Raw genomic sequence first — 15,982 nt, 5'->3', positions numbered from 1 at the left:
AAGTACATATTCAATACTACGATAGTTTTTAAGGCTATTTTGTCCCATGAGCTATATATTGCAAAGGTGAATGATGGAATTTTAAAGGTAGCACTCAAGCAATTTACTTTGGAATGGCGGAGAAATACCATGTAGTAGGTAGGTATGGTGGACACAAATGGCATAGTGGTTGACTCAAGGATTTTGGATGCATGAGAAGTATTCCCTATCGATACAAGGTTTAGGCTAGCAAGGTTATTTGAAGCAAACTCAAGGATGAACCGGTGCAGCAAAACTCACATAAAAGACATATTGTAAACATTATAAGACTCTACACCGTCTTCCTTGTTGTTCAAAACTCAATACTAGATATTATCTAGACCTTAGAGAGACCAAATATGCAAATCAAATTTAAGCAAGCTCTATGTATTTCTTCATTAATGGGTGCAAAGTATATGATGCAAGAGCTTAAACATGAGCTCAACAATTGCCAAGTATCACATTATCCAAGACATTTTAGAATTACTACATGTAGCATTTTCCAATTCCAACCATATAACAAATTAACGAATAAGAAACTTCGCCTTGAACATTATGAGTAAAGCCTAAGGACATATTTGTCCATATGCAACAGCGGAGCGTGTCTCTCTCCCACAAAGTGAATGCTAGGATCCATTTTATTCAAACAAAAACAAAAACAAAACAAACCGACGCTCCAAGTAAAGAACACAAGATGTGACTGAATAAAAATATAGTTTCAGGGGAGGAACCTGATGATGTTGTCGATGAAGAAGGGGATGCCTTGGGCATCCCCAAGCTTAGACGCTTGAGTCTTCTTAGAATATGCAGGGTGAACCACGGGGCATCCCCAATCTTAGAGCTTTCACTCCTCTTGATCATAGTATATCATACTCCTCTCTTGATCCTTGAAAACTTCCTTCACACCAAACTTCAAGCAAACTCATTAGAGGGTTAGTGCACAATTAATAATTCACACATTCAGAGGTGACACAAACATTCTTTTCACTTCTGGACATTGCATAAAGCTACTGGACATTAATGGATCAAATAAATTCATCCAACATAGCAAAAGAGGCAATGCGAAACAAAAGGCAGAATCTGTCAAAAACAGAACAGTCCGTAAAGATGAATTTTAAAATGGCACTAGACTTGCTCAAATGGAAAAACTCAAAACTAATGAAAGTTGCGTACATATCTGAGGATCACGCTCGTAAATTAGCAGATTTTTTCGAATTTTCTACAGAGACTTAGGCCCAGATTCGTGACAGACAGCAATGCTGTTTCTGCGCAGCGATCCCAAATATAACATCAACTATAACATAGAAACTTTACTTGGCACAAAAACATGATAAAGAGAGGTTGCTACAGTAGTAAACAACTTCCAAGACTCAACAAAACAAAAATTTCTGTAAAAAAACATGGGTTGTCTCCCATAAGCGCTTTTCTTTAACGCCTTTCAGCTAGGCGCAGAAAGTGCAAATCAAGTAACATCAAGAGTAGAAGCATCAACATCATAACTTGTTCTAATAATAGAATCAAAAGGCAACTTCATTCTCTTTCTAGGGAAGTGTTCCATACCTTTCTTGAGAGGAAATTGATATTTAATATTACCTTCCCTCATATCACTAACAGCACCAACGGTTCGAAGAAAAGGTCTTCCCAATACAATAGGACAAGATGCATTGCATTCGATATCCAAGACAACAAAATCAACGGGGACAAGGTTATTGTTAACCGTAATGCGCACATTATCAATTCTCCCCAAAGGTTTCTTTTTAACATTATCTGCAAGATTAACATCCAAATAACAATTCTTCAATGGTGGCAAGTCAAGCATATCATAAATCTTTTTAGGCTTAACGAAATACTTGCACCAAGATCACATAGAGCATTACATTCAAAGTCATTGAATTTCATTTTAATGATGGGCTCCCAACCATCTTCTAACTTTCTAGGAATAGAAGTTTCAAGTTTTAGTTTCTCTTCTCTAGCTTTTATGAGAGCATTTGTAATATGTTTTGTAAAGGCCAAATTTATAGCACTAGCATTAGGACTTTTAGCAAGTTTTTGTAACAACTTTATAACTTCAGAGATGTGACAATCATCAAAATCTAAATCATTATGAGCTACAGCAATGGGATCATTGTCCCCAAGGTTGGAAAAAATTTCAGCAGTTTTATCACAAGCAGCTTCAAGTAGCTTTAGCAATTTCAGTGCAGCTTTGTACGCTTTGCACTAGGAGTAGAAACATTGCCAACACCAATTATTTTACCATTGATAGTAGGAGGTGCAGCAACATGTGAATCATTATCATTACTAATGGTGGTAATAGTCCAAACTTTAGCTACATTATTCTCTTTAGCTAGTTTTTCATTTTCTTCTCTATCCCACCTAGCACGCTAATTCAGCCATTAATCTTATATTCTCATTAATTCTAACTTGGATGGCATTTGCTGTAGTAGTTATCTTATTATCAATATCATTATTAGGCATAACTTTCAATTTTAAAAGATTAACGTCGGAGGCAAGTCTATCAACTCTAGAAGCAATAATATCAATTTTATCAAGCTTTTCCTCAACAGATTTGTTAAAAGCAGTTTGTGTACTAATAAATTCTTTAAGCATAGCTTCAAGACCAGAGGGTACACTCCTATTATTGTTGTAAGAATTCCCATAAGAATTACCATAACCATTACCATTAGCGTAAGGATATAGCCTATAGTTATTACCGTAGTTGTTCCTATAAGCATTGTTGTTGAAATTATTATTTTTAATGAAATTCACATCAACATTTTCTTCTTGAGCAACCAATGAAGCTAAAGGAACATTATTTGGATCAACATTAGATCTACCATTCACAAGCATAGACATAATCACATCAATCTTATCACTCAAGGAAGAGGTTTCTTCAACAGAATTTACCTTCTTACCTTGTGGAGCTCTTTCAGTGTGCCATTCAGAGTAATTTATCATCATATCATCAAGAAGTTTTGTAGCCGCCCCCAAAGTGATGGACATAAAGGTACCTCCAGCAGCTGAATCCAATAAATTCCGCGAAGAAAAATTTAGTCCTGCATAGAAGGTTTGGATGATCATCCAAGTAGTCAGTCCATGGGTTGGGCAATTCTTTACCAAAGTTTTCATTCTCTCTCATGCTTGAGCAACATGTTCAGTATCTAATTGCTTAAAATTCATTATGCTACTTCTCAAAGATATAATTTTAGCGGGAGGATAATATCTACCAATAAAAGCATCCTTACATTTAGTCCATGAATCAATACTATTCTTAGGCAAAGATAGCAACCAATCTTTAGCTCTTCCTCTTAATGAGAAAGGAAACACTTTCAATTTAATAATATCACCATCTACATCCTTATACTTTTGCATTTCACAAAGTTCAACAAAATTATTAAGATGGGCAGCAGAGATCATCGTAACTAACACCGTAAAATTGATCTCTCATAACCAGGTTCAAGAAAGCGGGTTTAATTTCAAAGAATTCTGCTGTAGTAGCGAGGTGGAGCAATAGGTGTGCATAGGAAATCATTATTATTTGCGTTTGTGAAGTCACACAACTTAGTATTTTCAGGGGTATTCATTTTAGCAACGGTAAATAAAACAAACTAGATAAAGTAAATGCAAGTAACTAATTTTTTTGTGTTTTTGATATAGAGAGCTAGACAGTAAATAAAGTACAACTAGCAACTAATTTTTTTGTGTTTTGTTTAGGTGCAGCAAACAAAGTAGTAAATAAAATAAAGCAAGACAAAAACAAAGTAAAGAGATTGAGAAGTGGAGACTCCCCTTGCAGCGTGTCTTGATCTCCCCGGCAACGGCGCCAGAAAAAGTGCTTGATGCGCGTAAATGTACACGTCCGTTGGGAACCCCAAGAGGAAGGTATGATGCGCACAGCGGCAAGTTTTCCCTCAGAAAGAAACCAAGGTTTAATCGAACCAGGAGGAGCCAAGAAGCACGTTGAAGGTTGATGGTGGCGAAATGTGATGCGGCGCAACAACAGGGATTCCGGCGCCAACGTGGAACCCGCACAACACAACCAAAGTACTTTGCCCCAACGAAACAGTGAGGTTGTCAATCTCACCAGCTTGCTGTAACAAAGGATTAACCGTATTGTGTGGAAGATGATTGTTTGCAAGAAAACAGTAAAAACAATTGCAGTAGATTGTATGCGATGTAAAGAATAGGACCGGGGTCCACAGCTTCACTAGAGGTGTCTCTCCCATAAGATAAAAGCATGTTGGGTGAACAAATTACAGTCGGGCAATTGACAAATAGAGAAGGGCATAACAATGCATAAACATGATATGATAAATATAGTGAGATTTAATCCGGGCATTACGACAAAGTACATAGACCGCCATCCAACTGCATCTATGCCTAAAAAGTCCACCTTCAGAGTTATCATCCGAACCCCATTCAGTATTAAGTTGCAAAGCAACGAGACAATTGCATTAAGTATGGTGCGTAATGTAATCAACAACTACATCCTTAGACATAGAATCAATGTTTTATCCCTAGTGGCAACAACGACATCACAACCTTAGAACCTATCGTCACGATCCCATGTGTCAATGAAGGCATGAACCCACTATCGAGCATAAATACTCCCTCTTGGAGTTAAGAGCAAAAACTTGGCCGAGCCTCTACTAATAACGGAGAGCATGCAAGATCATAAACAACACATAAACAATAGATTGATAATCACCATAACATAGTATTATCTATCCATCGGATCCCGACAAACACAACATATAGTATTACAGATAGATGATCTTGATCATGTTAGGCAGCTCACAAGATCCAACAATGAAGCTCAATTAGGAGAAGACGATCATCTAGCTACTGCTATGGACCCATAGTCCAGGGGTGAACTACTCACTCATCACTCCGGAGGCGACCATGGCGGTGTAGAGTCCTCCGGGAGATGAATCCCCTCTCCGGCAGGGTGCCGGAGGCGATCTCCTGAATCCCCCGAGATGGGATTCGCGGCGGCGGCGTCTCTGGAAGGTTTTCCGTATCATGGCTCTCGGTACTGGGGGTTTCGCGAAGGAGGCTATTTGTAGGCGGAAGGGCAGAGTTGGAGGGCTGACGAGGGGCCCACACCATAGGGCGGCGCGGGCCCCTCCGGCCGCGCGGCCCTATGGTGGCGGCGCCTCGTCGCCCCACTTCGTATCCCTTTCGGTCTTCCGGAAGCTTCGTGGCAAAATAGAACCCCGGGCGTTGATTTCGTCCAATTCCGAGAATATTTCGTTACTAGGATTTCGAAACCAAAAACAGCTAGAAAACGAAGAATCGGCTTTTCGGCATCTTGTTAATAGGTTAGTTCCAGAAAATGCGTAAATACGACATATAATGTGCATAAAACATGTAGGTATCATCAATAAAGTAGCATGGAACATAAGAAATTATCGATACGTTGGAGACGTATCAGGGAGCATTTCTGAGTCTTCACGAAGCAACAATGATCAAGTGAGGCATTCCGGCTTGAGTGGAGCTTGAAGAGTTATCATCAAGATCAAGCGGGATTCGCAAGGCAAAGGTATGGCCTTGATAGGTTTTCCTTTTACCGGTCTCAAGGTGGTTGATGGATGACCGGATTATAGGATAGCTTGGGTAACTTGATCATATCGTCTTAGGGAGCTCAATCCTTTGCATACTTTGCATATCCCTATTGCTTCTTAGTGTTTCTATGTGAGAGGTTCTTGAGCTTGTTGGGTAACTTTACAACAAGCCCAAGTTCATCGAAAACGGAATCCGCATACAACTTCTATTGCGTTTTTGAGTTTGGACGTCTTCACCGTTTCTTGACGGTGGGAGACTCCCTCTCTAAAAACATATAAACATATCTTGTGAGGAGTCTCCATATTTTGTTGGGGTTCTATTCGTCGTTATCTTTCCAACAAAATTGGTTTCATGTCAATCGGGATCCGGACACAAAAGTTATCACGGTTTTTGTATAACATGTTTTTCCTGCTGGCCCGATTTCTCGCCCGGCTTGACCGGCCGTCCCACCGGATGGCCCGGTTCAAACCGGCCCGTGGACTGGTGCCAACCGGGGCCATTACTGTAAGACACAGAAGTGCCCCGGTCATGGCCCGGTCACAGGCCCGGTTTGGACCGGCCGGGTCCGGCCTGTGGCCCGGTCTCGACCGGACACTGGACCGGACGGCCCGGCCCCAGGCCCGGTTGACCGGCCTCCTCGAGTGTGCTGTGCTGAAACTCACCCAACGGTTATATTTCTCCCTAGACTATAAATGTGCCTTCTTCCACCTTGGGCTGGATAAGTTCTTCCACTCTCTCTCCTCCATTGTTGACTTTGAAGAACTTGCCCTCTCTCTTGATTCCCCCCATGATTCTTGCTCATTCTTGAGGGATCTAAGAGAGGAGATCTAGATCTACAATCCCCACCAATCCATCTCTCCTCTAAGTGAGGGGAACTCTTTAGATCTAGATCTTGGAGTCATTTGTTGATTTCCTCTTTGTTCTTCCTCTCTAATCTCATCCTAGCATTTGTTGCTTTGGTGGGATTTGAGTGTGAAGGATTTGAACACCTCTAGTGTTCTTGCTTTGCATCATTGCATAGTATTGAGCTCTCCACCACGATTAGTTCGAGTGAGAGACCGTGAGCTTGTTACTCTTGGAGGGAGACCTCTTAGTTGGCTTGGCGGTTGGTGCTCCGGTGATCTCTTCAAGGAAGATTGTGAAGAGGCCCGAGCTTCTCCTTCGTGGAGCTTGTGAAGTGGTTGTGGAGCTTGCCATCTCCGGAGTGGAGGAAAAGCTAACCATAAGGAAAGGGCCATTATCCTTCGTGGGTGTGGCTCGGAGAATAGGGTGAGCCTTCGTGGCGTTGGGAAATCCTTCGTGGGACCTCCACTTCTTCAAACGTGACGTACCTTCTTGCAAAGGAAGGGAACACGGGAATACATCCTCGTCTCCGCGTGCCTCGGTTATTTCTATACCCGAGCTTACTTACCTTGTGATAGCCATCGTGCTTGAAGTACATATATCTTGCTATCATTTGTGCTTTATATATCTTGTGCCTATCTTGCTTAGCTCTAGTTTTTATTGTTTCACTTAGTTGAGCCTAGCATATTTAGGAGTTGTGCTTGTGAACTAAACGTTAGTTTAATTCCGCATTCTTACAAGCCAAATTCGCAAGAGTTTTTAATCGCCTATTCACCCCCCTCTAGGCGACATCTCATCCTTTCACCTATAGTCTCTCTTGAGATCCTTTTCTTTGTCTTGGATTTGAGACTTTGTGAACTGCACGTGTTTGTGCCAGGAGTTGAAGTATTTAACCATCATATTCCATGTTTCGCTGCTCCACCCGTTTTGGCCTCTATGGTATGGATTGTTGTGCTCTTGGAGTAGCTCCACAAGAGCCTTCTCAAGTCCACGATTCCATGACGCCCTTCGCTTATCAGCTACACAATGAGTACAAAACAGAAAATCAACCGTGAGTGTGAGTACCTAACCAGAAATTATCAAGGATTTAAGCAGAGAGAAAAGGTAATTAGCAAGCTCCATCTAGGAAAAATTTACATCAACTAAATGCAAAGAAATTAGCAAGTACCTTTTGGAGATAGTTTTTTCGCCTTACTCAAATTGTACTTTGGAGATCCTGCCGGATAGAGTGGTGAGCCATGTCTTTTTGGAGCACCATTTCCTTTTGGAGCGCCATTTCCTTTTGGAGGCATATCTGCTCGTTACAAATAGTTCATTATTTTCACAGATACATTTGGAATTACATGGAAAACATTACAAATATTTCATTATTCCCGCAGATACATTTGGAATTACATCGAAAACGTTACAAATAGTTCATTATTGACACAGAATACATTTGGAATTACATGGAAAACATTACAAATAGTGCATTAGAACGAAAGATACATTATTACAGCAAACAACTAAGCAAACAACTAGCTACTCTTGTTGTTGCTGGTAATCCAGCCACATTTGCCACGCAATTTGGTCCCTTAGGTTGTTTCCTTGGATGGACGACAGAGCGATCTTGGCCGGTGATCTTGGGCAGCGATCTTGGGCGGCGATCTTGGGCGGCGACGCAGCGATCTTGGGCGGCGACGGAGCGATCTTGGACGGCGACGGAGCGATGTTGGCCGGAGACGGCGCGAGGAGAGGAGACGGCGCGAGGAAAGGCGGCGGTGCGAGGGGAGGTGCAGGAGGCGGCGCGAGGGGAGGTGCGGGCCAAAACCGTCTGAAACCGGCCTACCGAACAGCCCGGACGGGGTTTCCAGTGGATTGAAATTTAGCCGGGTAAGACACCCCAAAACCCAAAAATACTCCCCTATCGAACAAGGCCTAAGGAGCACACGAAAGCCGGAGGTGAATTTTCGTGTGTCATGACAAACCGGCCCAATCTGCATCATTGTAGCAGTCAAATCTGGTGTGGTCGAATGGTAAATCTGTAGGCCCAAGTGCGATGTGCCCCTGAGATGGCGAAGTACTCAGCTTGATCAGCTGTTAGTGGAGGACATGGGAGCGTGCATGAAAAAGCAAAATTGCTGAACTGCATTGGCTGTGTCGGGACGAGTCAATGTGAGGTATTGGAGATCGCCCCTATACCGACGTACTCCCTCCATCCACAAATAAATGTACATGCGAGTTTTCCAAGACACATTATCAAATGGAGTAAAAATTGCATTAGAAATATGTAAATCAACATCTCTCTCCTCTTTAATTGTTTTTCCTCCAATGAGCTAAGTGCATGTAGAGAATGAAGATAATATGTGCTAAGTATTATTGGATTTGATTTCCGTGCGACGAGAGAGAAGAAATTTTTGCTACTTTATATACACCCTTTCATAGATAAAGTTTAAGGATAGATATCTATTTATTTGAGGACGGATGAAGTACAGAGATGCATCTCGGAATGGTGTGCCGTCATGAGCTGAAAGTTTGGAGCGAGTATGGATGGGTGTGGAAATAGGGTTGCACTGGAGCACGTTGGCACGGTCTAAAATTTCGAGGGCGTGCTTGGTTGGGCTGAACGTTGATCATTTGGATACACAAAAGTAGCAGTTTGTGATGGGCCTGAAAAGAAGTTCAACCAAGAACCAACGCTGCAAACAAGTATGGGCCTGCAGTTCCTTTTTATCTATTTTTTTCGTTCTGATTCGACGGTAATCATTGAAGCTTGAGTTGTTGATTTGGCGTTTACTTTGGAGAACTCATATGTTTGCTGAAAACGCCCATGTTTTCGACTTTTCTGGCAAGTTTAGTGCCACATGTGTCTCTGTCTCTCCTCTTCTTCTTAATGTCAAAGAAGGTAAGACATTTTTCTACAAAATTCATCAAGAGCATACAAACATGATGCAGTGACCGTGGGCGCATCCACCCTGGAGGGCTACACACCACCCAAAATCAGGGGCGGATCTGCATAGCCTGACCCTGATGCACATGCATCAGGGTAAAAGAAAATTTTAGTACTACTTTGTGAGATTTATAAGGCAAGTGCATCAGGTTACAGTGAGAAAAGTGCATCATGGAGAAAAAAAATTCAGCTAGCAAGGTTGCAAGCTTGGAACGTGCATCAGGGAAATTTTCAGTCCAGCTCCGCCCCTGCCCAAAATATAGTTGTGTATAAATTTATTCAACATGGTTAAACTGAAAGTTCCACCGAGTTTGAAACTAGCTAAACATGCAACAAGACCCACAAAAACAAGCAAGCCCTCTAGGATTCCATGGAAGAAGATGTGACAACATTAGAGAACTTTACACGATAGCAGAAAATGAAGTTAGAAGTTTACACATCAAGAGAAAAGAGCTGGTCAACACCCATAAATAAAGGACAATCATCATCACAAGGAAACCAGAGGTAGTATAGTGTTTCTTTGAAACACTCCTTGAAATTGAAACATAAAAGTATCCGGATAGCAACATTTGGCCGAAGTCTAGCGGTGCACGGTACTAGTACTAGGTTCCGTTTCCTTGGGGGAGACGTACCCGTGTTGTATTTATTTTAACAATTTTAAGTTATCTATTCCCTTACGTTTCGTGCCGGCCCAGCATTACTTAACCAGCCCCAATCCCCCACTCTTCCCCCAACCCCGCCGTCCCGCCGCCTCCTTCGCATCGGAAACCCTCGTTCCAATCCAGCGAAATCCGGCGATTCACGTAAGTATCCGCCTTGGTTTTTCGATCGATTCTGCATCCGGTTTCGTCGATTTGCTTTTGGTTTCTTTCGATTGGTTCGATCGATGCGTAATCGTGGTTAGGTTTTGGTGCTGATTTGGTGGTTCTTTTTTTGTGATTGCTTGCAGGACGAAAGCTAGATCGATGGCGAAGAGCTCGTTCAAGCTGGAGCACCCGCTCGGTACGTTCAATCTTACCGTTCTTCTCCGTTTGTTTGTTCGTCGGAAGTTTGTGCTATTTGTTGTGTTGGTCTGTTTGTTTTGGCGATTGACGGTACAGATTCTAGGGACAGTCATGGAGATTCTTTTAGGAGTGGAGCAGTATTACCTTACCTGCGTAATACTGTAATAGTTCTTTGTTTTTCTTAGAAAAGGGGTTAAAGCCGCATACACCTCGGGCATCTGCTTTTAGGTGTTAACAACAGTTAACCAGAGCACGCGAGGATTTAGGATAGGGGGCGTCTTAGATGTTCTGGAAGGGGATGTAGCAGCTGCCTGTAGAATTGGTAGCCCTCCAAGGAGTATGTGTTGATATAATTCATGTCTTTGATAGTTGGAATAAGTAACTAGTCGTGGTGCTGATCTTATCAATATGCATCCACTAATTTAATCTCCAGGGTTTGATGATTAATATGAAAGTGTTGTAACTTCTGTTTAGAAAATTGTAAGGAGATTGTATTCTTGCTTATGATTAAGGTGCGCTGTGAATCCAGCTCGACGGCTTGATTCTTTGGGTTGGTTTATGAGTTACATATATAAGAATTTTGTTGTGGACTTCACTTCTGTGCTCATTGCTAATTACAATATCTTATATACGTGTGATGGTCATGCTAATTACAGTTCTGTGCTCATTGCTGGCTCTAGAGGAATAATATCTTATATACTTCTGTTCTCTATCTACTATGGCCTTGATCTGTAAAGATGTTTGTTTTTCTTACATCTAATACTTTTCATCCCATTCATGCATTACAGAGAGGAGGCAGGCTGAAGCTAACCGCATCAGAGAAAAGTACAACGATAGAATTCCTGTAAGCTTATCCTTATCATTTGTTCAATGGACTGTTTCCTTCCTGTTTCATTACTCGTGATTTGTTTGTTCTAATCTTTAAACAATCTATTCAATGTAGGTGATTGTTGAGAAGGCTGGGAAGAGTGATATTCCTGACATTGATAAGAAGAAGTCAGTACTGCTCAAACATTTTACTCTTTAGGATATTTCCATCTTTAATTCTTGTAGTAAGTTAATTGTAGAAGGGGTGTTGCTAAGGTTATCCTCTAGTCTCTCTAGTTAGTATATGTGAATCATAGCCACAGTATGCTGTTACTCCTGCGTGTTCCTTAAATAGCAGGATTCTTGGTGGGTACCTGGTGATAACTCAACTCATGGTAGTTTATCTCATTGTTTTTTCTTTATCCTGAATTATTTCATCAGCAGTATAGCCTGTGGCCTTTTGGTATGACTACTGTCACCAGTGTCGTCACTGTAAATTGGGTTGTTTCTACTAGTAGAACACCATTGGAAATGTACGTGAATCCTATTTAAATCTTGATAGGTTTGTATCCAAACATGTACGGAGTATGATTTATTGGGAAGTCTACATCTCTATGGTCCGGAATCAGTTAATCTTGATGCATCAAAACATTGTTCCATGGCTCATCAAAGCACTATCATAGGGCCACCCTTATTGACTTCATACTGTTTTATATGCTGATATCCGTCACCACCATACAGGTACCTTGTCCCTGCCGACCTTACAGTTGGACAATTTATGTATGTTGTGCGGAAGCGGATCAAGCTTGGTGCTGAGAAGGCGATCTTCATCTTTGTGAAGGACACACTTCCGCCAACAGGTATGGGAAGCAAATGCAGCAACCTAGCTTCTCCCTGAACAGACTTGTGTCTACTTCATGTATTTTACTGCATGGTCCAATGTTCTTATCTGAATTCCTGTATGTTATTTGTTTGCAGCTGCCCTGATGTCTGCAATCTACGAGGAGAACAAGGATGATGATGGATTCCTCTACATGACCTACAGCGGCGAGAACACCTTCGGGCAGCTCTAGGCTATGGTTCCCGAGTAATCAATCGTTCAAGATGCCTCGTGTAAATAACGGGCGCCAAGCAACTGTGTATATTCTGGTTTGCCTTGCTGTGGAAGTCTTTATATTCCGTAACCAAGAAAAAACATATTCGAATGTTCTAATGTCACATTACTTATTACGAAGTTATTGACTCTTCTGAAATCGGTCAATTATACTGCTCCCTTGCTCATGCATGTCGTTCTGGTTCCTGGCAATTGCTGTTGCTGTAATGTTTAGTGTTAGACTAGTCACAATGCATAGTATCATATAGAAGTATCATGCGTATGATACTACTAGATGTTACTATCTTCACAATGCATGGTATCATATACTAGTATCATAGTCTTCATATATTAATTGTTTTGTAGAATCTCAATGCAAATATATGTACAAGATTTACTTGACATTAATTTTTCTAGTAGTATGTGCTATGATATTGTATCTACCTATGATACTAGTACCCTCTCTTTCATCCTTAATTGCACTGCCACATCAGCATTTTGCATGCATGGAATGCATGATACTACCTATGATACTCCCATTGTGGCTAGTCTTAGTGTATCTCTCAGTGTGCCATTAAATCTGGTTGCTGTTGCCGCGTTGCGTGGCTCTACCGACAGTAAAAGGTTGCCAGCAGCACAGGGGCCTATTGTCGCCGGTGCCATAACTTTTCTGCCCCGTGTTTAGGTTTCGGTTCTGTTGCTGCTGAGCGCCAGATCCTGGACTAGATGGATGGTGCTTGTTCATCATAATCATCTACTCATACGAGAGGGTGTCAGGATACTGCAGGGAATCGTGGATTTGTTGCCGTATTTTTATTTTTGTTCTTATTATTGCTTGTGTGGATTGATTCTGAAATAGTGCTTCCGCATCTGCTGTGAAATTCTTGCATGAGCAAGTTCCCCTCTTACAAATATTCGGCGTGGCCTGTTTCTTCATGCAATCCAAACAGACCTGAAGTTTTGATGACCACAGGATTCAGTCGGTTCGTTTTGGTAGATTTTGTGAACGAAACTTGGGTAGTCTTTACTGATTTAGCAGATGCGTGTGCCATTCCCCAGTAGATTCCAATCCAGAGGCAGATCTCGTGGTAAGGAACAACGAGCATATAATGTTGACGAAATTATAATGTGAGAATTGGCCGATGCATCTAAAAAATAAGAGAATTGGCCGATGGCTCGACCAGCCCTTAATATACAGTGTTTTACAGCCGTCCGATGGGGATTGTGTCGTTTGTCAGTAACAGCAGGCATCAGAAAAAGCTGAGCGGCCGGGCTTTGAAAACGTAGGTTCCACATGCACACCAGATAGATAATCAAGCCTGCAGCCGGTCAGTCACACGATCTCCGTGCAACATGTACATGCAGTCATGCAGATATATCATTCATTACAGCTGGCTTAAGAGTACCACGGTGTCGCACTTGCTATACGTATGTTCACCGCGATTTGCTGAACTTAATTGAGTACACAGGTATATGATCCGTACCTCACCGTGCGGAAAGTGCAGTATACGACCCATACGGCGTGTTTAGGATATTTTTTTTTGACTTGGCCCCAGCATCGCCTCCCGCTTGGGCGACTCGGGTGGAAACCCTAAGCGCCGCCGCCCCTCTCCCCTTCCTCCGGCCTCCTCTCTCCCTGTCACCGCCGGCGCGCTCGTGCGGGCAAACGCCTGCGATGCTCTGGGCGGCGGCAGGCAACCATCTTGCGTTGTGCGCACAGAGGAGGCGCGAGATCGGCGGCGGTGATCACCGGCTGGTTGCAGGGCTGGCCGGAGGATCGGCGTGGCAGGGTCCTGGGTGGATCCGGGGTGGCGACCTCAGGCGGTGGATCGGCGGCGCGTTGCGCTTGGCTGCCCCGGCGCGGGTTGCGGCGCCCGGGTGATGCTTGGTGATGCGGCCGGTGGCGGGGCTGACCCTGACAGCCGTGGATCCGGCGTCTACGGCGGTGTGGTCGTGCCTGGTGGTGGTTGCTGGGTCCTCTGCGCCTCTCCTTCCCGACGGCTCACGGTGGTGGCCTACTTCGGGGTTGGGGTGGCGACAGACGATTCGTCGCCGGGTCTATGGTCGGTGGCGGCCTCCTCTTCCACCGATGAGGTCGATCGCCGGGCGGCGGCGTGGGGGACCTGCCGTTCTGCCTAATAAAGGTGATTGTCCTATGGTTCCTCTTCTGCGGAGATGGGGACCTTCTTGAGGTCGGTCTTTCTTCATCTGGCCGGAGTCGTGAATTCCGGAAGGCTCCGTCATCAAATGTAACAGTGCACCTTATGCCTGAAGTTTGCTGGATCGGCTGGCATTCGGTCGTGCACATCCATGCTTTTATTTCGACCATTTGGTTTTGGTGGGAGCGACACGAAGCTCTGTTCTGTGTTACCACCAGATGGCATTCTGGTCCATGGTGAAATCAGAGGCGGGGAATATTAGAAAGGCCGGATTGGAGGACTACCAATGGAGGTTCGAGTCCCTGTGATGTTGAGGGATTTGCTTGGTGTTCTGGGTTTCACAGCAGCAACATGCAAGTGGGGGCGACAACACAGGTGAAGTTCAGAGTCCTAACTTCCAGGGTGAAAACCAAATGTCTGGCCTTAACTGGTTGTGCCTGGCAATGGTGTTGTTGAAGGCATTGTTTTGAGAGCGAGAACTATCTTCAGGGTGAAACCTAAGATCTGTTGATCGGGCGATGACGGCGCTTGTGCACTGTTCCCTTCCTGGAGGCGTCGCTTTTGGAGAGCGTGGAGTGTAGGTGTTGTCTTGGTGGTGGATGTATTGTTGCTGCTAGGGCTGGATTACCGTAGTTGGACTTTTGTTTTTTAGTTTTCTTTTCTTTTTCTTGGTTGTGTGCATCCGTACTTGCCATTAAGGTATTGCGTTGTTTGCCATTAGGGTATTGCGTTGTTGCAGAAGCTGGATGTAACTGATATCTCTCGATATAAATATATTCCCTTTGTCGAAAGAATGATGGCGTGCGTACGTTTAGCGTTGTGACACAGTTTCCCATGCATCTGTTTAAGATGAATAGATGACGCATACGTACACTATACTACTACACCAGGGATGTCCTCAACATCCTTAGCCAAATACATCGGCAGTGATGTTGAGAAGTTTGTGGAAGTCATGTGGTTCTCGATGACCTCTTCTGGCTTGAGGATCTTCGGATCATCATGGAGCTTCATCGACGGTTATTCCTTCTTCTCATCTCTGGGACGGATGCGGTCTTTCATGACCGTTTGGCGACTTCCCATCCTCACCCAACAACGCCAGAGCGGCTCAGGGAGGAGCGGCAGCGGCGGCGCGCCATCGACACGGTCTGGAGGTTGAAGACGAAGGGCATCTCAAGGATTTTATTGCAATTTTTTTGAGATGTTTTATACTGTTTGATGTTTCTCTTAATGGTAGGTCCTTTTTCGCAAAAAAATATAGAAAGCCTAAAACCCCTGGATCGTTCTAGGAGTTTGATCATTCTACCCATATTCGCTTTGTTGGTGATAGGGTCTGGATTGAGCTTTTTTTGTGATGAATCTTATCAATCACTTCGAGGATTTTAGCCATAATATCTTCGTTGTCGGTGCAGCACCATGAGTATTCCACTAGTTCCGCTCTTTCATACAATCGCCCTATTGTGCTTCCTTTGGTCTCTTCAACCCCAGGAGATTGCGGCTACCCCATAATCTAACCAAAGCACCCTCAAGTCCTCCTTAAACACCCATGCCTTGTACATTGATTAGAGTC

At 43.4% G+C, this 15,982-nt stretch overlaps 1 protein-coding gene across 1 annotated transcript; it reads left to right on the top strand.

Moving 5' to 3' along the window:
- Nucleotides 1-10,020: 10,020 nt before the first annotated feature.
- Nucleotides 10,021-12,448, top strand: LOC124672048 (autophagy-related protein 8C-like). Its single transcript, XM_047208343.1, has 6 exons — nucleotides 10,021-10,155; nucleotides 10,302-10,354; nucleotides 11,145-11,200; nucleotides 11,300-11,352; nucleotides 11,905-12,023; nucleotides 12,142-12,448. Exons 2-6 carry the CDS (start codon nucleotides 10,318-10,320, stop codon nucleotides 12,234-12,236), a joined length of 360 nt encoding a protein of 119 aa, XP_047064299.1. The 5' UTR covers nucleotides 10,021-10,155; nucleotides 10,302-10,317; the 3' UTR covers nucleotides 12,237-12,448.
- The last annotated feature ends 3,534 nt before the right edge of the window (nucleotides 12,449-15,982 follow it).

The sequence above is a fragment of the Lolium rigidum genome, chromosome 7 (genome assembly GCF_022539505.1).
Source record: "Lolium rigidum isolate FL_2022 chromosome 7, APGP_CSIRO_Lrig_0.1, whole genome shotgun sequence".
NCBI classification, from domain to species: Eukaryota; Viridiplantae; Streptophyta; class Magnoliopsida; order Poales; family Poaceae; genus Lolium; species Lolium rigidum.
Note: the sequence above shows the minus strand (reverse complement) of the source record. Positions and strands in the feature narration are given on the sequence as shown.

Excerpts from the sequence above, each read along its gene's own strand:
- LOC124672048 (XM_047208343.1), top strand. The coding sequence starts at position 10,318 with ATGGCGAAGAGCTCGTTCAAGCTGGAGCACCCGCTCG. Across the intron at positions 11,201-11,299 it reads AGTACAACGATAGAATTCCT|GTGATTGTTGAGAAGGCTGG; the intron begins GTAAGCTTATCC and ends TATTCAATGTAG. Across the intron at positions 12,024-12,141 it reads GGACACACTTCCGCCAACAG|CTGCCCTGATGTCTGCAATC; the intron begins GTATGGGAAGCA and ends ATTTGTTTGCAG.